General features: G+C 44.6%; 1 protein-coding gene across 1 annotated transcript in view; it reads right to left on the bottom strand.

Annotated features, from left to right (window-relative positions):
• The window catches only part of LOC124545230 (synaptotagmin-7-like), a 144051-nt gene that overhangs the window by 37258 nt on the left and 80449 nt on the right, over positions 1 to 26344 (bottom strand). Inside the window, exons 3-5 of the mRNA XM_047124101.1 lie at positions 22014 to 22197; positions 14733 to 14873; positions 5176 to 5323 (exon numbers count right to left, since the gene is read on the bottom strand). Coding sequence (XP_046980057.1) covers positions 5176 to 5323; positions 14733 to 14873; positions 22014 to 22193 — 469 coding nt within the window. The 5' untranslated portion in view covers positions 22194 to 22197. The remainder of the gene's footprint in view (positions 1 to 5175; positions 5324 to 14732; positions 14874 to 22013; positions 22198 to 26344) is intronic.

Here is a 26344-nt window from a genome sequence, read left to right as displayed (position 1 = left end):
AGAAGTTTCTGTTGGCAGTGGATTAAAATTTCTAAATAGTTTGTAATTATATTTTACATGTGAGCGTCCACAAATTCCTTTCAGTGTTAAAAGTTGTGCATCATGGTGTGAAAGGCCATTCACTCTTTTTCTAACAGAATGTCTCTCTAATAATGGAAAATGAACAAAATATTGTCTATTGTTGTGCTTTTGTTCCTTTGCACTCTTGATGGAAAGAATACAGTCAGATGATATGAATTTAGCAGAGCTTGCACCATCCTTTTCCTTCTAGAAAAAGTTATAAAATTAATGTTGAAGACTCAATACACAACTAAGTTTTGGTACTTCGAATAACGTGAATCAGTAACTCTCTCTAGCTTGAACAGAAACGCCCTGAAATTAGATTCAGGAGACTTATAGATAAGTATAATTAAAAGTGTAGTTTCACTAAATTCAACAAAATGGTTCAAATGGCTCTGAGCACTATGGGACTTAACATCTGGGGTCATCAGCCCCCTAGAACTTAGGACTACTTAAACCTAACCAACCTAAGGACATCACGCACATCCATGCCCGAGGAAGGATTCGAACCTACGACCGTAGCTGTCGCGCAGTTCCAGACTGTAGTGTCTAGAACCCCTCGGCCACACTGACCGGCTTGAATTCAACAGCTCCTACACAACATTCAATGGTCTGTTCAGCGCAGTGCTTTGATACATCAATAGGCACGAATTGTATACAGCGATTCATGCACATGGCCACTCCCCAACTGCGCAAAAAACTCCTTGAAAAATAACCAGATAATCTGAACCCGGTACAGAAACCCTCCGAATTTTCACATTGTATAAATGGTGTTCTGATATTCTAATGATATCGGAGTCAACATCAAGTTATATTTTGATGATATATGTTAATTCCTTCACCACTTAAGATACTTTATCTTTTGAAGATGGTTCCTGTGTTAGAGAGAGCTCCTTTAAGCAGGGATACCTATCAGCTGACTTCAATCTTAAAAAGGTGCAGCCCTAATGCCAGTTACTCCAGGAATTTTCCCATGAGTGATCCCATCATTCTCCACTAGAGTGCCGGCTATAATCTCTACCAACCTCCCTCTCCCACTCCTACTGAGGTGTAGGCCGTATCTAGTGAGGCCTGATCTATCGACAGACTCAGCTGGCGTTCCTGCAAGGTCAGTCGTACCCTCTATCATTAGTGCCTTCATAAGCCGCATGTTAATATGCCTAACAGCTATATTAAGATGAAGCCGAACATGACGCTGAAACAGCTGCATGAGGTGCAAGTTTGTGCAACCTGTTTGAGTAATTATCTTCTTCCTGGCATCACCTACATCATGATCTCTGCCCTTACAAAACTATTCCCAGCTCCACCCACAGTCACTATCTGATCAAGTTTCGTACAATTCCTACATAACTTCCCTATGTTATCAGTCACTTGAGTCAACACTGCACTAGGATTCACAATGCTTGTGACATGATCTCGCTCCCCAAACACTTCCCGCAGCTGCTGGCTTACACGTCTGCCATGAGAACTACTTAATAGTAGAATTTTTCTACACTGAAGCGTCAAAGAAACTGGTATAGGCATTCATATTCAAATGTAGAGATCTGTAAACAGGCTGATTACTGCGCTGCGGTCGGCAACGCCTATGTAAGACAAGTGTCTGGCGCAGTTGTTAGATCGGTTATTGCTGCTACAATGGCAGGTCATCAAGATTTATGTGAGTTTGAACGTGGCGCAATAGCGATGGGACACAGCATCTCCGAGGTAACGATGAAGTGGGGATTTTCCAGTAGGACAATTTCATGAGTGTAGTGTGAAAATAAGGAATCCGGTAAAATATCAAATTTCCGACATAGCTGCAGCCGAAAAAAGATCCTGCAAGAACGGGGCCAACGACGTCTGAGAGAATCGTTCAGCGTGACAGAAGTGCAACACTTCCGCAAATTTCTGCAGATTACAATGCTGGCCGTTCAACAAGTGTCAGCATGTGAACCATTCAACGAAACATCATCGATATGGACTTTCGTAACAGAAGACTCACTCGTGTACACTTGATGACTGCACGGCACAAGGCTTTACGCCTCCCCTGGGCCCGTCAGCACCGACATTGGAGAGTTGATGAATGGAAACATGTTGCCTGGTCGGACTAGTTTCGTTTCAAATTGTATCGAGCAAATGGACGTGTACGGGTATTGAGACAACCTCATGAATCCATGGATCCTGCATGTCAGCAGTGGAATGTTCAAACTGGCGGAGGCACTGTAACGTTGTGGGGCGTGTGCAGGTGGAGTGATATGGGATCCCTGATACGTTCAGATACGACTCTGATAGGTGATATGTACGTAAGAATCCTCTCTCATCACCTGCATCCATTAATTTCCATTGTGCATTCCGGCGGACTTGGGCAATCCCAGCAGGACAATGAGACACACCACACAGCCAGAGTTGCTACAGAGTGGCTCCAGGAACACTCTACTGAGATTAAACACTTCCGCTGGCCACCAAACTCCCCAGACGTGAACATCATTGAGCATACATCTTGCAACGTGCTGTTCAGAAGAGATCTACATCTACATTTATACTCCGCAAGCCACCCAACGGTGTGTGGCGGAGGGCACTTTACGTGCCACTGTCATTACCTTCCTTTCCTGTTCCAGTCGCTTATGGTTCGCGGGAAGAACGACTGTCTGAAAGCCTCCGTGCGCGCTGGAATCTAATTTTACATTCGTGATCTCCTCGGGAGGTATAAGTAGGGGGAAGCAATATATTCGATACCTCATCCAGAAACGCACCCTCTCGAAACCTGGCGAGCAAGCTACACCGCGATGCAGAGCGCCTCTCTTGCAGAGTCTGCCACTTGAGTTTGCTAAACATCTCCGTAACGCTATCACGCTTATCAAATAACCCTGTGACGAAACGCGCCGCTCTTCTTTGGATCTTCTCTATCTCCTCCGTCAACCCGATCTGGTACGGATCCCACACTGATGAGAAATACTCAAGTATAGGTCGAACGAGTGTTTTGTATGCCACCTCCTTTGTTGATGGACTACATTTTCTAAGGACTCTCCCAATGAATCTCAACCCGGTACCCGCCTTACCAACAATTAATTTTATATGATCATTCCACTTCAAATCGTTCCGCACGCATTCTCCCAGATATTTTACAGAAGTAACTGCTACCAGTGTTTGTTCCGCTATAACGTAATCATACAATAAAGGCTCCTTCTTTCTATGTATTCGCAATACATTACATTTGTCTATGTTAAGGGTCAGTTGCCACTCCCTGCACCAAATGCCTATCCGCTGCAGATCTTCCTGCATTTCGCTACAATTTTCTAATGCTGCAGTTTCTCTGTATACTACAGCATCATCCGTGAAAAGCCGCATGGAACTTCCGACACTATCTACTAGGTCATTTATATATATTGTGAAAAGCAATGGTCCCATAACACTCCCCTGTGGCACGCCAGAGGTTACTTTAACGTCTGTAGACGTCTCTCCATTGAGAACAACATGCTGTGTTCTGTTTGCTAAAAACTCTTCAATCCAGTCACACAGCTGGTCTGATATTCCGTAGGCTCTTACTTTGTTTATCAGCGACAGTGCGGAACTGTATCGAACGCCTTCCGGAAGCCAAGGAAAATAGCATCTACCTGCGAGCCTGTATCCAATATTTTCTGGGTCTCATGAACAAATAAAGCGAGTTGGGTCTCCATCCCCTCGTACTCTTACGGATTTATGGAGAGGCCTTCAGGATTCATGGTGTCAGTTCCCTCCAGCACTACGTCAGACACTAGTCGAGTGGATGCCACGTCGTGTTCTGCACTTCTGCGTGCTCACGGGGACCCTGCACGATGTTAGGCATGTGTACCAGTTTCTTTGGTTCTTCAGTGTATTTCAGTTTACAGCTGACTTAGGCTACTGTTGAAGTCTGCTGCAAGTTTCCTACACCTACAGCTACGAGAGACTCCTCTCCTATACGCTCAGACAGTTGGTCCAATCTATTGGTGATACAGCATGTGAAACTATCTGAATATATCTTTCTAAGAGCAGCCTTCTTACCGACTGCCATTATCCATTCCGCAGCCCCCATCTCCCTCCTCATTCCATCTAGTTCCTCCCCTTCAACTGAATCTGAAGGGCTCCTCTTCCGCTGTTAACTCATTTTTTCACAGATGTAACACTGGAACCCTTTACTCAGAAATCTACAACTCTCACTTCACCCTAATGTGGAATGGCAGGTGAGTGGAACAACTTGGTTAATTACGTGGATTATACTTCACAATATTTATTAGTAAGAACTTTTCAACAATAATTATCAGGCGGCAAAAATCAATTAAAAACTCAAAAGAATCCACCTGTCACCACCAATTCAAAAAATAAAAAAAGGCAATCAAAATCAAGCTGCACAACTAGTTTTCTTCAAATTACAAATGACATGTTATTATACCTTTAGTAAAATTATACCTACGACATTATCCTGATAACAAAAGTGCCTCCAAAAGCTCCTTCGGGCACTGATGACCACTCAGTTGAGCGCCCGACAAACTAAACATAATCGTCTTCGTCAAAAGCTCCTTGCACTGGCTACAAGTAATTTCACAACTACTACTGACACAGCTGTAGTGTCAGAGCCTCAAGGCGTTCAGTAACATTTCCAACTTGATCGGCTATTTGCAATTATGGACCCAGCCGCATGTTGAGAGTAATTCGCACCAACAGAATTGTGCTGCGTCTATCAAGGCACAGTGGTGTAACGAGTGATATTCTTTTCGGAAGTGAAGAAATAGTGCATCTAAATGACTGCCTTGATCCATGGATTTCAGAATCTCGTGTGAGGAACGCCCAAACTAAGCTTTGCATCATCATTGTTTTGGGAATCTGTGCTGGTTAGCATGGAGGGGGTCATGCTGTTCGAGTTACCTGATTTATCAGCCCAGACTTTGTTGTCGGTTTCTACAACAGACATACGTCAATGAAATCGGTGGGTTGTTTTGTGGAACACTTCTGCTACTCTGTTTCTAGATGGTTGTGAACTGTGCTTTCTTCCAATCACGATGGGCGCTAACTCAGTTAACAATTCTGTACCGAAATTGACAAGGATTCCTTCGGACCCTGGAATCTTGTATATTTCAGCAATAATATTGGGAGTAAAGAGGCGCAGCGTTGTGATACCTTCGAAGTAGAAGGTCTCGTTCCAGCGTGGGTTGAGTGTGCGCCGCTTGATCTTGGTCTCCAGCCGGTGCTTCTTGTCGGGCAGCAGTGTGACGCGCACGTAGGGATCCGACGTGCCAGAGATGTCCTTGGCGGCGAGATCTTTCCCCTGCGAAAAAACGAGAGCATGCATGACTGTCAGTCGCAACTGTACTGTGCGAAGGAAGCTGAGGCATGCTTGTTTACAAATTCAGTCGATCTCGCCCAGACAAATAAACAGAGGGGTCGTCAGAGTGATGGTGTTGCTAAAAAATCCGGTCTCATTTATTTTTGAATTAATTTGAAAATGAGTAGTTTTTATGCAGGTTAAACATCAATAAAACCCACAAACGGTGGGGACGGATTCCATTGGAAATGGAGGAAGAAATATGCTATACGCATCGTTGGCACGGTAAAGGCACTGACGAATGACAGTTCATGTGACAACGTTTTGGTGTACCTTGTGTGTTGCAGGCTATATGCTTTAGGCAGCGTATTGTAAGCAGCAGAATGGTCCGGTATTTATGCCGCGAACAAGCCGAGATGGTGATATGTATAGCCAAGCAGATGGAAACGATGGAGAGGCAGCACACTATACCAAAACAAGTATTCTCGCAGGCACCAACCACATCACACAACATTTCAAGCCCTTTTTGGGAGCTAGTGTGATCATGGGTCCTGTCAGACGGAAGAATGTGCAGGGACAGGGAGATGGCGGACTCTGCGTGTACCAGTTTTGCAGCTTGTACTAGAGTTCGTCTCAATGTCGTGTAGAACCTGGTCCTCCCAATCTGGTGTACGCGCGTTCGTCTGCCTGAAAGGACACGCGATCACACAAACGCAAGAAAAAGGGTTTGAAATGTTGTGTGATGCGGCTGGTGTCTGTGAGGATACTTGTTTGTGTACGGCCAAGCAGATGGAAACGGTCGAGATGCATCACGGCTGTACCAAAACAGCATCTCTGCTTGTTCCCGACATGAATAACGGACCATTCACGGGTCAATCACGCAGCCTGCAACACCCAAGGAACACACGGTACGTGGTCAGAGGAACTGCCATTCGTCAGCGCCACCATGGCAATGATGCATTCCTGGACGTAGGACCTTTTCTCCTCCATTTGCAGTCAGAAATTTGTCCCTGTAATGTTTCGATTTTATTAATATTTATTCTGTATGCCAATACACGCCGCTGTCCATTAAAATAGCAACAGAACGAGGGCTGCAAGCAACAGACGTCATGTTGACATTAAGTGTACTACGTGCTTGGATATGCAAATGGTTAGCATTGTATTGCATATTCACAAAGTACACTATGATCAAAAAGCATCTGGACACCTATTAGTGGACATTAATGTGGGTGGTGCCTTCCCTTGTGTTTTGGCATGGTAAAATAAACAATCACCGTCTCCGACCTGTTCCTCCACTGTACGCAATACACAGTGCTATAAAATGTGTTCATATCTTTGCGCATTTAGCCTTTTCTTATTCGCAACACGAGAGCCACAGCTAGCCACGGGAAACAGCCTACACCTTAACATCACCTCCTCCATACTTCACTGTTGGCACTACACATGATGACAGGTAACTTTCTCCAGGCATTCGCCAAACCCAAACCCTTACATCGGATGGCATTTACCTATTCATCACTCCAAATCAACCGCTTCCAATCATCCGCTGTCCAGTGGCATCGTTCTAAGCTTCGCTTAGACTGGCCGCAGAAATGTATGGCTTATGAGAGAAGCTCAACGATTGCAGCCCATTCTTCTCTACTCCCTAAGCACGGATACTGTGCTACATGCACTCCTGGTAGCATGAGTGATTCCTTCCGGTGATTTAAAGTGATTTTTCACAACTATCGTTCCCAATGCCCTACGGTTTCTGTCCGTCAGTACGTGATGTCTGCCTGGTCTTGAATTAACTGTGCTTCTTCCTTCACGTTACATTCACAATCACGTCATCAACAGTCGACCTGGGCGACTTTAGAAGGAGTGACTTGTCCGTGATGGATTTGTTATTCAGGTGACACAACTGTTTATTCACTTACATATCTAGTTTGAGTAGTCTGAGAAGCATGGGACAGGTAGTCTGCCGCGCCTTTGCAGTAGAAATCATTCCAACATTTGCCTGAAGAATAAATTTCCTTTACTTTACGTCTATGGTCACAAACTTTTTGTCAACAGATTACCGGTTTCGGTCTACAATGACCATCTTCAGATCTGTTTTATAAAATGTCCTAATGTACTGCAGCCATAGTGGCTTCGTCAAATGTTAAATGCAAAATCAGCACCAGCGTCGTCAAATACACTCCTGGAAATGGAAAAAAGAACACATTGACACCGGTGTGTCAGACCCACCATACTTGCTCCGGACACTGCGAGAGGGCTGTACAAGCAATGATCACACGCACGGCACAGCGGACACACCAGGAACCGCGGTGTTGGCCGTCGAATGGCGCTAGCTGCTCAGCATTTGTGCACCGCCGCCGCCAGTGTCAGCCAGTTTGCCGTGGCATACGGAGCTCCATCGCAGTCTTTAACACTGGTAGCATGCCGCGACAGCGTGGACGTGAACCGTATGTGTAGTTGACAGACTTTGAGCGAGGGCGTATAGTGGGCATGCGGGAGGCCGGGTGGACGTACCGCCGAATTGCTCAACACGTGGGGCGTGAGGTCTCCACAGTACATCGATGTTGTCGCCAGTGGTCGGCGGAAGGTGCACGTGCCCGTCGACCTGGGACCGGACCGCAGCGACGCACGGATGCACGCCAAGACCGTAGGATCCTACGCAGTGCCGTAGGGGACCGCACCGCCACTTCCCAGCAAATTAGGGACACTGTTGCTCCTGGGGTATCGGCGAGGACCATTCGCAACCGTCTCCATGAAGCTGGGCTACGGTCCCGCACACCGTTAGGCCGTCTTCCGCTCACGCCCCAACATCGTGCAGCCCGCCTCCAGTGGTGTCGCGACAGGCGTGAATGGAGGGACGAATGGAGACGTGTCGTCTTCAGCGATGAGAGTCGCTTCTGCCTTGGTGCCAATGATGGTCGTATGCGTGTTTGGCGCCGTGCAAGTGAGCGCCACAATCAGGACTGCATACGACCGAGGCACACAGGGTCAACACCCGGCATCATGGTGTGGGGAGCGATCTCCTACACTGGCCGTACACCACTGGTGATCGTCGAGGGGCACTGAATAGTGCACGGTACATCCAAACCGTCATCGAACCCATCGTTCTACCATTCCTAGACCGGCAAGGGAACTTGCTGTTCCAACAGGACAATGCACGTCCGCATGTATCCCGTGCCACCCAACGTTATCTAGAAGGTGTAAGTCAACTACCCTGGCCAGCAAGATCTCCGGATCTGTCCCCCATTGAGCATGTTTGGGACTGGGTGAAGCGTCGTCTCACGCGGTCTGCACGTCCAGCACGAACGCTGGTCCAACTGAGGCGCCAGGTGGAAATGACATGGCAAGCCGTTCCACAGGACTACATCCAGCATCTCTACGATCGTCTCCATGGGAGAATAGCAAAAAAAATGGTTCAAATGGTTCTGGGCACTATAGGACTTAACAGCTATGGTCATCAGTCCCCGGAGAATAGCAGCCTGCATTGCTGCGAAAGGTGGATATACACTGTACTAGTGCCGACATTGTGCATGCTCTGTTGCCTGTGTCTATGTGTCTGTGGTTCTGTCAGTGTGATCATGTGATGTATCTGACCCCAGGAATGTGTCAATAAAGTTTCCCCTTCCTGGGACAATGAATTCACGGTGTTCTTATTTCAATTTCCAGGAGTGTATATGTAGGTAACAGCACATGCAAGAGTCATCTTATCAGCAGCACATATCTGAAAATGGTCATCATGGACCGAAACCGGTAATCTGTTGACAAAAAGTTTGTGACCATAGACTAAAGTAAAGAATATTTATTCTGTGTTCGGGTCACTGTTTTATTCGCGACAATGTCGCAGCTTGTGAAATTTTCCTAAAGTACTGGGTGGTTATTATTAAACTTTCCCTACTTAACACGTTGTAACATGGAAAATAATTACCGTACGAGGACCAAACTTGGTAGCATTAATGTCAAGGACATGGGGAAGAGAAATAATGCAGAATCAGTTTAACTGAAACACTTTTGCTGGTACGGTACATCATACCATTACTTACCGGTACCATTAGTGCTACAATAGGGGCTCAATATGGTGCTCGTCGTGTCCAGAAGTGTCTGAAAGCGGGGAATTGCATCCTGCACAGTAGAACGAAGGTATGCTGGCTACTTCTCTCGATATGGTGCGCTTCAGATCAGCACAGGTGTGAATGTTCCCCTGGTAAACGCTGTCCTTCAGGTAGCCCCACAACCAGAAATCACAAGGAGTGAGATCAGGTGCCCGCCAAGCATTTGGAAACGATCGGCTGATAATTCGATCGTTTCCAAGTGGGTTTCGGAGAAGCAGGTGAACTTCATGAGCGATGTGTGGTGGTTCCCCATCTTGCGTGAAACCTGTTGAGTTCAATGGTCTCTCTTCTGTAGGGCAGGTATGACATGCTGGCGAAGCACATCACAGTAACCTGGCCAATCACATAGCACGTCTTTGGTCCTTCAAAGCCAGCCTGTTCAAAAAAGAATGGGCCAGTGACGAACTTAGCCATGAAGCCACACCATACGGTGATACGTTCACCATACAGAGGAACTTCATGCGCAGTGAAAGGAGATGAAGATCCCCACACTCGGCAATTTTGTGTGCTCTCGTCACCCATCAGAGAAAAATGAGCTTTGTCTGTCCATAGGATGGTCCAGAGCCAGCCCTCGTCAGCTTCAGTCCTTGTGAGAAAGTGGAGAGAAAACTCAACACATCGTTGTACGTCCTGTGGTACAAGCTGCTCTACGATATGGATCTTGTACAGATACCATTTGAGAGCGGTTCGAAGCATCTTCCGTACGGTGGACCACGGGACGTTCAACTGTCGTGACACAGCACGCGCATTGCCTGGCGATTGGGAATTACGTGCAGCGTTGTCTGCCATAGCAAGAGCGATCTCATCAACCACCTGTGGTGCAACCGGTCTTCCGCCTCTTCCCGGAGCGACGCCCAGTTCTCCAGTTGATTCAAACTTCTTCATAATGCTCCGCACAGCAGGTGGAGAAAGAGGACCCTTCCGTAAACCTTTTAGCCGGTGATATTCTCGAAGTGCAGCTGCAGCATTACTGTTGTTTTGATAATAGAGCTTCACCAATAATGCCCTGCTCCGTTTGTCCAAACTCATGTTGAAACATTCAACAAGTACACTGCGACTGGTCAGGTGTGTGAGACATGGTGGCCATGGTTGGAACTAGACGGTGGCGCTGTGACGCGTGAAAATCATGCACCCACCACTCTGGATATTAATGCTACCAAGTTCGGTACTCGTACGGTAATTAGTTTCCGTGTTACAACGTTCTAAATAGGGAAAGTTTAATTATAACCACCCGATGATTTAGAAAAACCACGGAAAACCTAAATGAGTATGTCCAGATAAAGATTAGAGCCTCCACCTTGACCAGTACCATCCAAGTCCGTTTGAAACAGTGTCGCCTCATTGAGGTTATCTATAATGTACAATACTGTTTTGCAAAGAGATTTATCAGTAATGTAGGAAGCTAGTGCTACACTGTTAATTTATCACTCCCAGTCAATGCCACATTATACACACATTACTTCGTAATGTAGCACTACACATACTATCAGTTAATATCACAGTCAAAATGAGGATGTTTGGTTTCTATTTTATGTACCTCAACTTCCCATTTGCTAGCCTGAAAAATCTGGGTCAACACCCTCCAAAATGAGGTAGAAGTAAAGCCCTCTACAATCTGTATACGAGCTTATGCAGTATGGTTTTCAATCTGTAACCTAATTGATTGATTTATTTATTTATTTGTTTGAGAAGATCGAGTTATGCCTCATGCAAAAAGTGGAAACGTCTACCAACATGGGCTGAAATTCGAAAGCAGCAGGATCATGGTCTACTAAGACTACTTCACCATAGTGATGCTCGCACGGATTGGGATTTGACGACTCTCATGCGAATAGAGAATTGCCATGTAGTGGCTCAGAGATGCCACACAACTAGCGCCCGAGAGGATACGGTATTATTGGCTCGGCTGTGCTGTGCTGTACTGTACTGTACTGTACTGTACAGTCATGTCCACTGTTACTAATTCCCTTGAGACGACGGCAGAGACAGGCAGGCAAGCAGTGATGTACCCAAAGACAGCACTGGGCACAGAAGTGGGACCACATTGTTTTTTAGATGAGTCCCAGGTCTGCGGAGAGTTTTACGATGACACATCCGCATGTGGAGGCTCTAAGGATAACGAACATTCCAGATTACAATCATCATATTAGGCTCAGCAGCAGCTGTGTTGGTGTTGTTGTTGTTGTTGTTGTTGGTGGTGGTGGTGGTGGTGGTGTGAGGTGCCACTGGGTACACAAAGCGATAGCCTCTGGTTCACGTAGCTAGTAATTTGGACAGCAGATGTTACGTTTCTGATGCTCTAAAGCCGGTGGCAGTGCTTCCTCTTAAATGTCTCCGTGGTATTAATTTTCGGTAGCCATGCGGTTCTAGGCGCTTCAGTCCGGAACCCCGCGACTGCTACGGTCGCAGGTTCGAATCCTGCCTCGGGCATGGATGTGTGTGATGTCCAAACGGTTAGTTAGGTTTAAGTAGTTCTAAGTTCTAGGGGACTGATGACCTCAGATGTTCAGTCCCATAGTGCTCAGAGCCATTTGAACCATTTTTTTTTGTATTAATTTTCAATAACATGACTCCAGACCACATACTTACTGTGCTCTCCTGTGCTTCCTCAATACAGAGGCTGTCTAATTGTTGCCCTATCCAGCACATTCTCAAGACCTCTCTTCTACTGAGAACATCTAGTAATGGGTTGTTGAGAGACTTGCGCGTCACAACACGCCTGATTCTACTGTTGATGGCTCAAATGGCTCTAAGCACTATGGGACTTAACATCTGAGGTCATCAGTCCCCTAGACTTAGAACTACTTAAACCTAACTAACATAAGGACATCACACACATCCATGCCCGAGGCGGGATTCGAACCTGTGACCATAGCAGCAGCGCGGTCCTGGACTGAAGCGCCTAGAACTGCTCGGCCACGGCGGCCGGCCTCTACTGTTGATAAATTCTGGCATAACGTTGAAACAGAGAGGGGCGATTTTCCCGTCCAATCCAAGCTGAGACAGACTCGATACGGGGCGAATTAGAGCTGCTGTTGGACCAGAGGTGGCAGCTCTACGTACTAAAGTTTTCACTTGTTATACTGTCAATAATATAAACATTTAATCATGTATTCTGTCTGCTGTACAGGTGGCATCTGCATCGACTGCACCCGGCGTGCTGTGTGCCGTTCGCAGATGCGTGGAATCTGAGAGATTTAAATCTCCCTCCAGTGAGCCGCTGGGCGATCTCACAATTTTATCGCTCGCTGTCTCCGATGGGGATGCTACGGTTAATGGCCACCAGAGGACGCTGAATACATATAACTTCCTTGTTGTTGATCTGATAGGCCGGCGCGTCTCTTTAAGAAGCCATACTCAGAGCATCGCCCCTGAAGCTTCGGCGATCTTGCAAACTTATCAACTTTAGTACGGTAGACTGTAGTGAGGAAAATACATCGACATTACTACATGTCATTGTCTTGTATGATTACATCAACATTCAAGACTACTTGTTTCTATAAAAAAAATACTCTGTATAATGTATGTGACTCAGCACCACAGAAGAGCCTACAGCACTTCAAAGTTCTGCATACCTCCATTATTAGCTGTACATATTATAAATAAACTCATTAATGGGTTACATTTTTGTAGATGTCTGGTAATGCTTATTGGTCATCTTTACCATCGATACGTAACTTCCTTCTACACTGTACATGCAAAATAAGTAAAATTTGTTACCTGCTATTTTCCCTGGAGGTGCAGTTTTAATGGCTACTTATATATTAATAATTGCGGATAACATTTGTTAAATTTTGTTATGGGATTGGAAATGAATCCCGCCATATGCAAGACAGCTTTGTAGTTTATGTTTTCACTCGTATATGTTTCAGCACTTTATGTGCTACGGGGACTACCCAGAAAGTAATGCACCACATTTTTTTCTTCAACAATTCTTTATTGAACATAATGACAATTACACACACGAATGAATGGTGTTTTATCTACACACCCTATTATACAACATAATCTCCATCCCATTTTATAACCTCCGTCCAGCGCGAAACGATGACATGTATGCCCTGTCGTACCAATCCTTGTCCTGGTGGCGGAACCACTGTGTGAATCACCTCCTCATCGTCCCCAAAACGTCTTCCGCAAATGGTATCCTTTAATGGACCAAACAAGTGGAAGACCGAGGGAGCTACGTCAGGGCTGTCAGGTGTGACAACCGTGGATGGTCTTCCCGACCGTTGAAAATCGTGGAGCTCCGCCGAACCGCCTTCTGATGACCTCACCCTCCGTGCCCAACGACTAACTGTACTTCTGTCGACAGCAGATGCTCCATAGACTTTGCACAAACGTTTGTGAATATTCCCCACAGTTTCTTTCTCTCCAGTGAGAAACTCAATGACGGCACGTTGTTTGTAACGTACGTCATCTATAGACGCCATTTTGAAACTGTACTACAACTACGCTATCCGTCGGAAGTGACGGAAACTTGGCGTGCTCACTTTAAATAATACACACGTAACGTTTCCAATTCGTGGCATTGTTTTTGGATGAGAAAAAAAAATTCAGTGCATTACTTTCCGGGCAGCCCTCGTATCTTCAGTGGGTTTGTTTGTTTTCCTTCTGCTAAATTGTTACATGTGTACCTTTAAACAAACTTTTGGTAAAAAATATTTGCAATTGTAAAATGAGCGATTGCTGTCAAATGTTTTTACGTTGGTCTGCATACAGTAAGGAGTTGAGCCGTGTATCACTGAGGTGAGGCATTCTATGTTGTTTACGTACAATATGCCTAAAGTTTCTACTTTTATTGTACATTTGACCAAGCGGGGTAGCGCAGTGGTTAGTACAAAGAATTCGCATTCGGGAGGACGACGGTTTCAAACGCGCGTCAGGCCATCCTGATTGAGGTTTTCCGAGATTTTCCTAAATCGCTTAAAGCAAATGCCGGAATGGTTCCTTCGAAGCGACACGGCCACTTTCCTTCCCCATCCTTTCCTCATACAAGCTTGTGCTCCGTTTCTAATGATCTCGTTGTCGATGTGACGTCAAACTCTAATCTCCTCCTCCCCTATAACACGTTTGGAAACGACGTGGGTATATGCATTTGTTACATACCTCACATGGAGCTCTTTGATGATTATACTAGTAGCATGGAAACAAGAGGAACTGCAACATTAACAGAATGATTTTTTGTAGAAGTACTGCGCCGGACAAACTGGTACTTGGAGTTACCACTGGAAATGAGAGAATTAAAAGTAAAAATAGTAGGACGGCAAAATATTGAGCTAAAATTGTTCTGTCGTAAAACATACCGAGATGATCCGGAGGATGAGCGTGGTGTTCTGGAAGTCGTACTCGAGGCTGAAGTGTATCTGGCCGACGTTCTCAGACGACTCCGTGTTGTCGATGTACATGTCGAGCATCGACATGGAGCGGTTCTGCAGGAAGGCCATCTGCAAAGAAGAAGAGCGCCGGCGTGAGAGATGAGGCTCTGACCGTCGAGCGGACGGCGGCGTTGGTGTCTGCTGCGAGGGATACACGGGCTGTTTGCTCTGTCGCGAGGCCTCTCATAAACCGGCGCTTGTGTTCACAGCGGGATTATGGTGCTAGGCTCACGCTTAGTGCAGGACAAACACACACTGACGTTTCTGAATGCTGCAACACCCAGAAAGGCTTACCGGCAAACCTGGGGTTTCTTGGGTACTAAGTTTGCTGCCATGCTTCTCCCAATACCGTACTGTGTCCGCTATCCTTCAGAGTTCTGGCCCCTGTCACACCTGTATAAGAACATCTAGCTGCCGGCCGAAGTGGCCGTGCGGTTCTAGGCGCTGCAGTCTAGAACCGCGAGACCGCTACGGTTGCAGGTTCGAATCCTGCCTCGGCCATGGATGTGTGTGATGTCCTTAGGTTAGTTAGGTTTAACTAGTTCTAAGTTCTAGGGGACTAATGACCTCAGAAGTTGAGTCCCATAGTGCTCGGAGCCATTTTTGAACATCTAGCTCTATGTTCATCTTCAAATTCTCCGCATATCTTCGTGGGGAATTCCAACCGCATCCCTCTTCCAAAAATACTGTAGACGTACTCAAGAATTGTGAGGTGATATTCTGCGGAACCTGACAAAAAGTGGCTAACATCTTTTACTCGAGGACTGGCAGAAAGCGAAGGACGTCGTAGCATAATTTGCCTACTTTGAGAGCGAAACACATGGTATTAAGAATTACTCACTCCAGACTGATACCGTGTAGTATGGCATTTACCCTTGATAATGGCCTCATTTCGATGAAGAAGGAAGTCTATAAGTTTCATGAATGCTACACTGCCGGAAAAAAATGCAGCAATCTCAAGAAGTGTGTTCAGCGGGACCAGGATATAATATGTGCATACTAAGTGTTTGTAGTGTCAGAGATTCTTTTTTTTTTTTTTTAAATTGTAGATGTATGTTGTTGCTATCACTTTACGGAAATGTATCTATGATACTGTGTCCAAGTACTGAACACGTCTGATGAACTCTTACCACGTTTTTTATTACCTGCTTTATTTTGGAGTTAATAGGTCGACCGGCATGGATTAGAGTTATTGGCCTCAAACATTCTATGTTGGTGGATATTTCTTCAGTACTTGTACTATTTGTCCTTTATGGAAACTTTCAGGGAGTTGTCTACGTTCCAAGTGTTGTTAAGCAGTCAAGTTCGGTTTTTAGGATGTCTCAGTAATTAAGGTAGAACTCTGCTGGTACTCCAGCTGCACTTGACTATTTTGCTCTCGGCTTGTGGACAGTGCTTCAAATACTTCATCTTACATTACTACGTCAGCGAGGGCGCTGTTTTCTGCGTCACTTACGGCAGCAACGATATCTTGCAGAATACAAGCTTCATAGTCTCGTCTCCTTCAGTTTCCGCATATAATTCACGGAAATTCCGTATTTTATGAGATCCTGTTGGGTTATTGTCTCCTCTCATATTTTAAATTCCTCCGTTATTTTGTAGCGGGCCCGCTTTGTCGTTCATACTAGGTGGAAAAAGCGAGTCAGTTTCCTCTTATGCGATGTCATGTCTTCATCTCACTTTAAGAGCTTCCAACTCACTCTTCTGTAGTACTGTGATATGTGTTTCTATTTTATTTGTGTACTATTACTGGTTATTTGATCTGTATGTTAGAGTTCTCGAAAGCAAAGGAAAGGGAATTCGTCAGTGCACTTCTCCCGCTCACGCTAGTAACCATACTCTCTGGGCAGTGTCTTCAATTTCGGTTTCGCTTGCCGCATCCACCATTGCAGTTTGTTGCCGGGGCATTTCCTAATATTTCTTATGGGAGCCTTCCGTGTTCGTAACTCCGTCTCTTTTAATTCTATGTGGTAGAGTAAGCTGGTATTTAGCTTCTAGATATACCTACCGCGAAAGGCCTGTTGTTTTGCCAAATTAATTCTGTTTACGTAGGCACAGTGATCCTAAAAGTTTACCAGCCAATTTTGGCAGCTGTGGCGTTAATAAATCTCGTAAGACACAGATCCCATCAATTGTACTTGCCGAGGTGCCGGTTACATCGGCGTAGGCCTTTTATGTCGCCGTTGTCAACGTCCCTAGAGTCCGGCTGTCTATTCCAGCTGCGTAGAAAAACTGTTGAAGACACACTAATTTGAACCGTGACGAGATTTCGCTAAAGCTGAAAATGCAGATGTTATACGTTTGCAACATCTTTGTCACTCCCTGACTGTGGCCGGTCGAGGTGGCCGAGCGGTTCTAGGTGCTACAGTCTGGAACCGCGCGACAGCTACGGTCGCAGGTTCGAATCCTGCCTGCCTGAGCTGTTTTCCTGTTATCGATTTCAGATCGATTCTCTGCAGAAAATGTTACTGGAAACGTCGTTTTTTTTTTGCGAAACAATGCTTCCCTCACTGTGGTGTGCATAACTACTGAATCAGGGGGATCACGAATAGTGTCCTCATTGTTCGCAGACGGACCATATTGTCCACATCTGAAGCTCTGTTTGTGCCTACAAACAGATCAGAAAATAGAAATTGACATTTCGTAACATTTATTTCCATATGAAAGTTTCGTCTCGGGTACTCCTGCTTAACATGGCCAGTCTGGTTGCATATGAAACACGACTGGAGTTGCTCCAGATACGTTATATGGTTCTCATAGCCCTTTATGTTTATCACCGATCTAACTGGATATTTGACGTCAATGTTTACGTGGACGTCAGTCAACAGGAGTAACCTGATGATGATGGCACGTTACGCCGTCGAAAATTCGTTCAACAACGACCAGTCAACCCGGCTGCATACCCGTGGACCTTCAAGCATCTCATTCGCCGGGAAAATCTACGAAGACACATTGTAACTTCCGTCTTATACCATCGTTCGGCACTTCCACTAGTACATTAAAAACTCACGTTAGTCGTCTTCTGCCGCACTGACAGAAAACTTGGCCGCAAGTCCAGAAACTAGTGCCATTTCAAAGTTTCCTGAACACACCCAAAGAACGCGGTCGTAAACTAGGTTAGAAGAAATTTTGAAATAAAATATACTTGATCTCTATTACGTCTGAGATTGGTAGTTATCCATTGTCGGATTTCTAAGGCTCGTTGTCCCTTGAAAATTCAAATTTTACAGTATTTTTTCTGTGGTATCTTTCCATTGCAGTTATACTTTTCTTTTAAACTATTGAAATAGTGAAGATAAACGTAAATAACACTTGAACGATCAGGAACCGTAAACGATGACGAAACGAACACATTTGAAGGCCCCACAATAACCGCAAGCAAACCATAATTACACGCTCGCGTGATCTGCCATGTGCAGACTTGATCGGATAACTGACGGAGAGGTACTAAAGCGAATCGAGGGGAAAAGAAAGAAAAAAGAAGGGATCAGTTGATAGGACAGAAAAAAAGTTCAAATGTGTGTGAATTCCTGAGGGACGAAACTGCTGAGGTCATTGGTCTCTAGACTTACACACTACTTAAACTAACTAATGCTAAGAATAACACACACATCCATGCCCGAAGGAGGACTCGAACCTCCGGCGGGAGAGATCGCCCAATCCGTGACATGACGCCTCAAACTGCGCGGCCACCCCGCGCGTCCAATAGGGCTGATATTGAGACACCAAGGAGCAGTCAATTTGATAATGGAGGGATTTTTTGGGGCAGAACGAGTACCCTTAAGCTTAGCATGTATTTAAGAAACCGCCCGCCATCTACCCCGTCGTTGTGGATGCAGTGCAGTTCAGGATACTCCATACCAACGAGCAACCAAGAGGTCTACAAGCGTGAAAACGTCGCACACGCATGTGACTATAGCCTCGTAGGAGTCTACCGCTAACTGACAGTAAATTACAACGTTGGCCTAGTGTCTCAGGGAGGAACTACTTACAATGGTGGCCTCGACGTTCGGATCACAGATTTACTTCAAACTTTGTACACTTTTAATAGTTCATTAGGACAAAATAATATTTAAGAAGAAAGACGTGCTATTTTGGCGGTTTCGAGAAAATCACAAGAGAAGTCTTACGCGTCAATGATGTGCCGACGCGTTGCAATCCTGAGTGAAAGATGGTTCAAATGGCTCTGAGCACTATGGGACTTAACATCTGTGGTCATCAGTCCCCTAGAACTTAGAACTACTTAAACCTAACTAACCTAAGGACATCACACACATCCATGCCCGAGGCCGGATTCGAACCTGCGACCGTAGCGGTCACGCGGTTCCAGACTGAAGCGCCTAGAACCGCACGGCCACACCGGCCGGCGAGTGAAAGATGTCAGTGGTCATGTAATTAATGTTCAAGTTCCATAATCGGTGGAACGCTGTGTCGAGGCCCGCTCACGTTTCTATAACTTGTATTTTTTTCAACACTAGTCATATTATTCTGTGCATATTACATTTGAAAGATAATAATATCAAAAGACACAAGTATCTTCACTAACTTTTATTGAATTTCCTATGTTATTTCACCGTTTACTATTTTTTATTATTACAGTAAATTTATGCGAATTATATTTCTATACGCAAATTAAAAACCTTATCAGTCGTCTTCAAACTTGTTCAACTTGATTGACAATCAACAAGAAATTTTCTTTTCGTGAAGATGCTGTTAAAATACATTCAATCGTACATCGCCAATTTTAGGCACCCATATTTACGAAAATGTTGCGTTACGCATGGTTTTACATCAAAGTGTCGGAAGAGAGAAATTTTTCAAAATGTCAAAGAGCTTTATTTTTCCCCAGAAACTCTGAAGATTCTTTGTGCTTGTGGGCAAACCGAAATTCTTTCATTGTAGTAGAGCCGTTTTAATTTATTTTTTCCGTGACTGTATGAAAATTATCACCCTGCAACTTGTAATGTCGAAAGCACATCCGACGATTCATCGTACATTATCCTCACATTCTGGCAAGCTGTAACTCAATGTATTATTGAATAAAGTTGCCGGCCGCTGTGGCCGAGCGGTTCTAGGCACTTCAGTCCGGAGACGCGCGACTGCTTGATATTTCCAAGCCAGTCTCTCGTCCTAGGAACGTGTGCCTACCGTTCGAAGCTTCCAGGTGCAAAGCAGCTGTCGGTACTTTACCCGACTGCAGGTACAAGGGATTTCGAAACTGACAATAGGCATCATTTTAAGGAAAGATTTATGCGTCTTGTCGTTCACTTGTTGATATTTATAAATACAACATTTGTTGTGATAATAAAAATTAGCAAACAGTGAAATAACACTGCAAATTCAGTAAAAGTTCATGCAAATGCACATGAGTTTTCATAGTATTTATTTCAAAGGTAATATTTACGAAATAATACGACTGGTTTTGAAATCAATATGAGTTAAAAATGTGAGCGGGACTCAATACAGCAATCCACAGATTGCGGAGCTTGAACGCTAACCGCGTCACCACCACCATCTCGTGTTCAGGATCGCAACGCACCGGCACATCACTGACGCATAAAACTTCACTTGTTATTTTCTCGAAATCGCCTAAGCACATTATATTGTCCTAATGGACTACTGAAAGTGCACAGAGTTTAAAGTATATCCGTGATCCGAACGACATAGTCTCCCATTGTTAGTTGGCCTCAATCGTTAACTATCTCCGTATCTCTTCTTAAAACTGTTGTGCAGTATTTCCAGTGCAATACGTATCCAGAACTAATTTGAGGAAGAAATGAAATGCAGTAATTCTGTAACAAATTTCCAGCGACTCTGGATCCCTTATTCCAAAAACTCAGAAAATTTATTTCTTGAATGAATCAGTTTTAAGTTGTGTGGGCTCTGCGTCCAGACTAATAGCTGCATTGTGATTAAATGTATTATGTACAATGACTTAAAAAACGTTTTTGTGAACGGAAGTGAAACAATCCGTGCTAACTGAAATTCCCAGGCAGTAAGTACAAAACAAACAAACAACTTCCCATAGCCATGGAAATACTGGAGTATCTGTGAAAATCCAACACTGCATTAGTAAAAGTGTCAGGAAGTATGTTCTGTTTTATTATTTCATTATCTTTTTGTCTCGCTTGCAATGTCAGTTTGGGTCAATGGTAACTGGTTTCGAAAGTGGCCATTCATTATTGAACCATTAACTGAATAGTTCAGTTAAAGGCCACTTTCGAAACCAGTAATCCAAACGTAACGATTCATTATCGAACCATTAAATGAACCGCACTCGAAATCAGTCACCATTAACCCAAAAGTGACGATCCATTACTGGAATATTAACTGAACCACCACACTGCTTTGATAATGAATCGTCACGTTTGGGTCAATGGTGACCGGTTTCGAACGTGGCCATTCATTATCGAGCCATTAATTGAGTGGTTCAACTAATGGTTCGATAACGAATGGTCTCATTCGAAACCAGTCACCATTGACCCAAATTGTCAGTGCAACTGAGATAGAAAAAAGTAATAATATTGGAGTATTGGTTTGGTAGCGTGCAGTCTATATGTTCGCGGAGTTTCTGTAAGCGTGTATGTTTCGTCTTGAGTAACTTTCCTAAGTAGTCGAGGTAGGTAACATAAGCCTGTGAGGTAACGTTTCGCTCTGAAGTAAGTCATATCGAATGTTGGTGGTGGATGAAAGTTTCTCTGCCAATATTTGGACGGCAAAGGGAGGAAATGTGATGGCGTAAATTTTCTGATCACCAGTCAATTCCACTCTTCTCTGCAGAGTATCATGAAGTGAGAGCATATGACGCCATTGTTGACGATCTGCCTAGCGGATGGGGACATTAAGCTTGGCGGGTCTCTTAGTGGTAATCGAGAGTAGGAGGCCATGTTATCGCACCGGGTTTCACCCCTTTCCCTTCTCTCTCGATCATCATACAACACAAACATAGCTTCACATTGTACATCATTCATTGCACACAACGAATCCACATACGACACAACTCTGACTTATCCACACCACGCTTTTCAGCAGGCGGCTTAATCTACCTCATGGGATATCCCAGCCAAAAATGTCATAGAGCAATTTTTCCTATCTTGAGTGAATGGAAACTATGTGAGAGGCGTCGCACTTACTCTTACCACCAGCGTGGTGAGTGCAGCACGCATTGCAGGGTTGGGAGTATGCAGTGGCTCGTGACCTCTGACTCACCGAGGAGTGCTCGCCCTTCGCACCCGCACTGGCGCCGGCGCCGCCCTGGCCCTTTCCCTGGCCCTTGGATCCCTGCGGGCCTCCGCTGCCCGGCGTCCCCGGGGTGCCAGGGGTTCCAGGCGTCCCCGCTGCCGATGACGACTGGGCCGCTCCAGACTTGGACCCGGAGCTGGTACCCATCGACCTGCCAAACACAAGCCACGGTCCTGTTGAAGCTTGTAACATAAAAGACCGGGACTGACGACTGCAGTATATGAAACATGTGGTTAGTGAACAACACGATAAGCTGCGTCGAGTATTACACTGAGGTGACAAGCCATGCGATAGCGATATGCACATATACAGCTGGTGGTATATCGCGTATACAAGGTATAAAAGGTCAGTGCCTTGACGGAACTCCCATTTGTACTTAGATGTGAAAAATAATATTTCTGACGTGACTATGGCAGTGGGAATCAACAGCCTTTGGAAGCGCAATTGTATTTGGAGCTAGACGCATGGGACATTCCATTTCGAAAATGGTCAGGGAATTCATTATTACGCGATCCCCAGTGTCAAGAATGTGTCGAGAATACCAAATTTCAAGCATTACCTCTCACCACGGACAACGTAGTGGCTGACAGCCTTCACTAAACGACCGAGAGCAACGGCTTTTGCTTAGAGCTGTTAGTACTAACAGACTGGCAACACTGCGTGAAATAATCACAGAGATCAAAGTGGAAAGTACGGCGAGCGTATCCATTAGGGCAGGTTGGCAAAATTTGGCATTAATGGGCTACGGCAGCAGATGACCAACGTCAGTGCTCTTGCTAACATCATGAATCGCCTGCAGTGCCTCTCTAACGCCCTTGACGGAATCGGTTGGACCTTTTTTTTTCTTTTTATTTTTTTTTTTTGAGTCATCAATCTTCTGACTCTTTTGATGCTGCCCAATTCCTTTCCTGTGCCAACCTCTTCTCTTCATCTCAGAGTAACACTTGCAACCTACGTCCTCAATTATTTGCTGGATGTATTCCAATCTCTGTCTTCCTCTACAGTTCTACCCTCTACAGCTCCCTTTAGTACCATGGTAGTTATTCGTTGATGTCTTAACAGATGTCCTATCATCCTGCCCCTTCTTCTTCTTCTTCTTCTCAGTGAGTTTCATAAATTCCTTCTCTCCCTATTCTGCGTAGAGGTCCCTCTTTCCTAACCTTATCAGTCCATCAAATTTTTGACATTCGTCTGTAGCACGTCTCTAATGCTTCGATTCCGTTCTGTTCTGGTTTTGCCGGCCGGAGTGGCCGTGCGGTTCTAGGCGCTACAGTCTGGAGCCCAGCGACCGCTCCGGTCGCAGGTTCGAATCCTGCCTCTGGCATGGTTGTGTGTGATGTCCTTAGGTTAGTTAGGTTTAATTATTTCTGAGTTCTAGGCGACTGATGACCTCAGAAGTTAAGTCGCATAGTGCTCAGAGCCATTTGTTCTGGTTTTCCCACGATCCGTGTTTTATTAACGCGCAATGCTCTTCTCCAAAAGTACATTCCCAGAAATTGCTCCCCCAGATTAATGCCTATGTTTGACATTAGTAGACTTCTCTTGGCCTGGAATGCCTTTTTTTGCCAGTGCTAGTCTGCTTTTGATATCCTCCTTACTCCGTCCGTTATGGGTTATTTTGCTGCCTAGGCAGCACAGTTCATTAACGTCACGTACTTCATGTCTATCAATCCTTACATTTCTTGGCGTTCTCATTTCTGCGACTTCCCATTACTTTCGCCTTGCTTCAATTTACTCTCAATCCACATTCTGTACTCAGTAGACAGTTCGTTACACTCACTGATAATATTAATGTCATGCGCGAATCATAACATAGATATCATTTCATCCTGATTTTTAATTCCACTCTTGAAACTTTCTTTTATTTCCTTCATAGCCCCTAAGATCATAGACTGAATACTGGGGACGAAAGACTACATCCTTGTCTTCCACCATTTTTAGTTCGAGCACTTCGTTCTTGGTCGTCCAAGAGGGAGTACCTCTTGGCTCTTATTCATGTTGCATATTAGCCGTATCTCCCTGTAGCTTACTGCTATTTTCTTCATGATATAGAACATCTTGCACCATTTGACACTGTCGAACGCTTTTTCCAGGTCTATAAATCCTATGAACGTATCTTTATTTTTCTTTAGTCTTGTTTCCATTATCAACCGCGACGTGAGAAATGCCTCTCTGGTGCCTTTACCTTTCCTAAAGCCAAACTGATTGTCATCTAGCACATCCTCAATTTTCTTTACATTATTCTTGTCAGCAACTTCGATACATGAGCTATTCAGCTGATTGTGCGATAATTATCGCCCTTGTCAGCTCTTGCACTCTTTGAAGTTATGTGGATGATACTTTTCCCAAATTCTGGTAGTATGTCGTGAGACTCATACATTCTACGCACCAACGTCAATAGTCATTTCGTTGTCACTAGCCCCAATGATTTTAGAAATTCTAATGAAATGATATCTACCCCTTCTGCCTTAATCGATCTTAAGTCTTCCAAAGCTCTTTTAAATTCTAATACTGGATCCCCTATCTCTCCTATCTCGATTCCTCTGTCTTCTTCTTCACTTTATCAGACAAGTCTTCTCCCTCACAGAGGCCTTCAATGTACTCTTTCCACCTGTCTCTTCTCTCCATTTAACTGTGGAATTCCCACTGCACTCTTAATGTTACCTACCTTCCTTGCTTTTAATTTCATCGAAGGTTGTTGTGACTTTTCTATAGGCTGAGTCAGTCATTCCGACTATCATTTCTTTTTCGATATCTTCATATGTTTCACTCCGACATCTCCCATTAACTTCCCTGTACTTTCTATTTATTTGGTTCGTAAGCGAGTTGTATTTCTATATTCCTGAATTTCCACGAACAACTGTGTACTTCCTTCTTTAATCGATCAACTGAAGTATTTCTTCTGTTACTCATGGTTTCTTCACAGTTACCTCCTTTGTATCTACGTTTTTCTTTCCAACGTCTGTGATTGCCCTTATTAAAGATGTCCATTTCTCTTCAACTGAACTGCCTACTAAGCTATTCCTTATCACAGTATTGATAGCCTCAGAGAACTTCAAGCGTCTCTTTTCTTTCGTTAGTACTTGTATGTGCTACTTCTTTGCGCATTGATTCTTCCTGACTAGTCTCTTAAAATTCAGCCCACTCTTCATCACTACTAAATTGTGATCTAAGCCTATATCTGCTCTTTGGTACACCTTCCAATCCACTATCTGGTTTTGAAATCTCTGCCTGACAGTGATGTAATATAACTGAAATCTTCCCGTATCTCGCAGCCTTTTCCAAGTACTCCTCCTTTAATGGTTCTTGAACAGTGTATTCTCTATTACTAGCTGACATTTATTGCAGAACTCAATTAGTCTTTCTCCTCTCTCATTTCTAGTGCCCATATTTTCCTGTCACCCTTTCTTCTACTCCTTCTCCTACAACTGCATTCCCCACCCCCATTACAATTAGATTTTCATCTCCTTTTACGTACTGAATTACCAATTCAGTATTCTCATATACTTTCTCTTTCTCTTCATCTCCAGCTTACGACGTCGGCTTGGGGTTGGGTTGTTTTAGCGGAGGAGACCAGATAGCGAGGTCATCGGTCTCATCGGATTAGGGAAGGACGGGGAAGGATGTCGGCCGTGCCCTTTCAAAGGAACCATTCCGGCATTTGCCTGAAGCGATTTAGGGAAATCACGGAAAACCTGAATCAGGATGGCCGGACGCGGGATTGAACCGTCGTCTTCCCGAATGCGAGTCCACGTCGGCATGTATACCTGAACTGTCGCTGTCGGTGCTAGTGTTGGTTTTGTCTGATGAGAACAACCCAGTCACTTAACTTTCGTACATCCATAGTTGAAATGGAGGACAGTGGGACGTCAGCTGGTGTAAATGTGTATTAAAAATGAAGAAATTCCTCCAGCTGTATTGAAGGTGTCGATTTAATTTTGGCAATTAGTTTCAACGTTGTAACAACGTCATCTTCAGGCCCACACACTTGTTGACGTCAATTGCGTGCGGCTGATACTAGAAGTCAGTGGTGAGACTTCTAGTATCAACTGATTTCTAGTATCAGCCGCACGCAGTTGACGTCAACAAGTGTATGTGCCTGAAGATGACGTTGTTACAACGTTGAAACTAGTTGTCAAAATAAAATCGTCACCTTAAATACATCTGGAGGGATTTCTTCATTTTTGATATATTATTTGTCTTCATGCTATTTCACTTGACTGCCCCAACTTTATCTAGTTTGAGCCTTTGAATTTTCCTTTTCAGGTTTTCCAGCTTCCCTACCACGCTCAAACTTC

This window comes from Schistocerca americana, chromosome 8 (assembly GCF_021461395.2).
Source record: "Schistocerca americana isolate TAMUIC-IGC-003095 chromosome 8, iqSchAmer2.1, whole genome shotgun sequence".
Classification (NCBI taxonomy): domain Eukaryota; kingdom Metazoa; phylum Arthropoda; class Insecta; order Orthoptera; family Acrididae; genus Schistocerca; species Schistocerca americana.
This window is presented reverse-complemented; position numbering and strand designations above follow the sequence as displayed.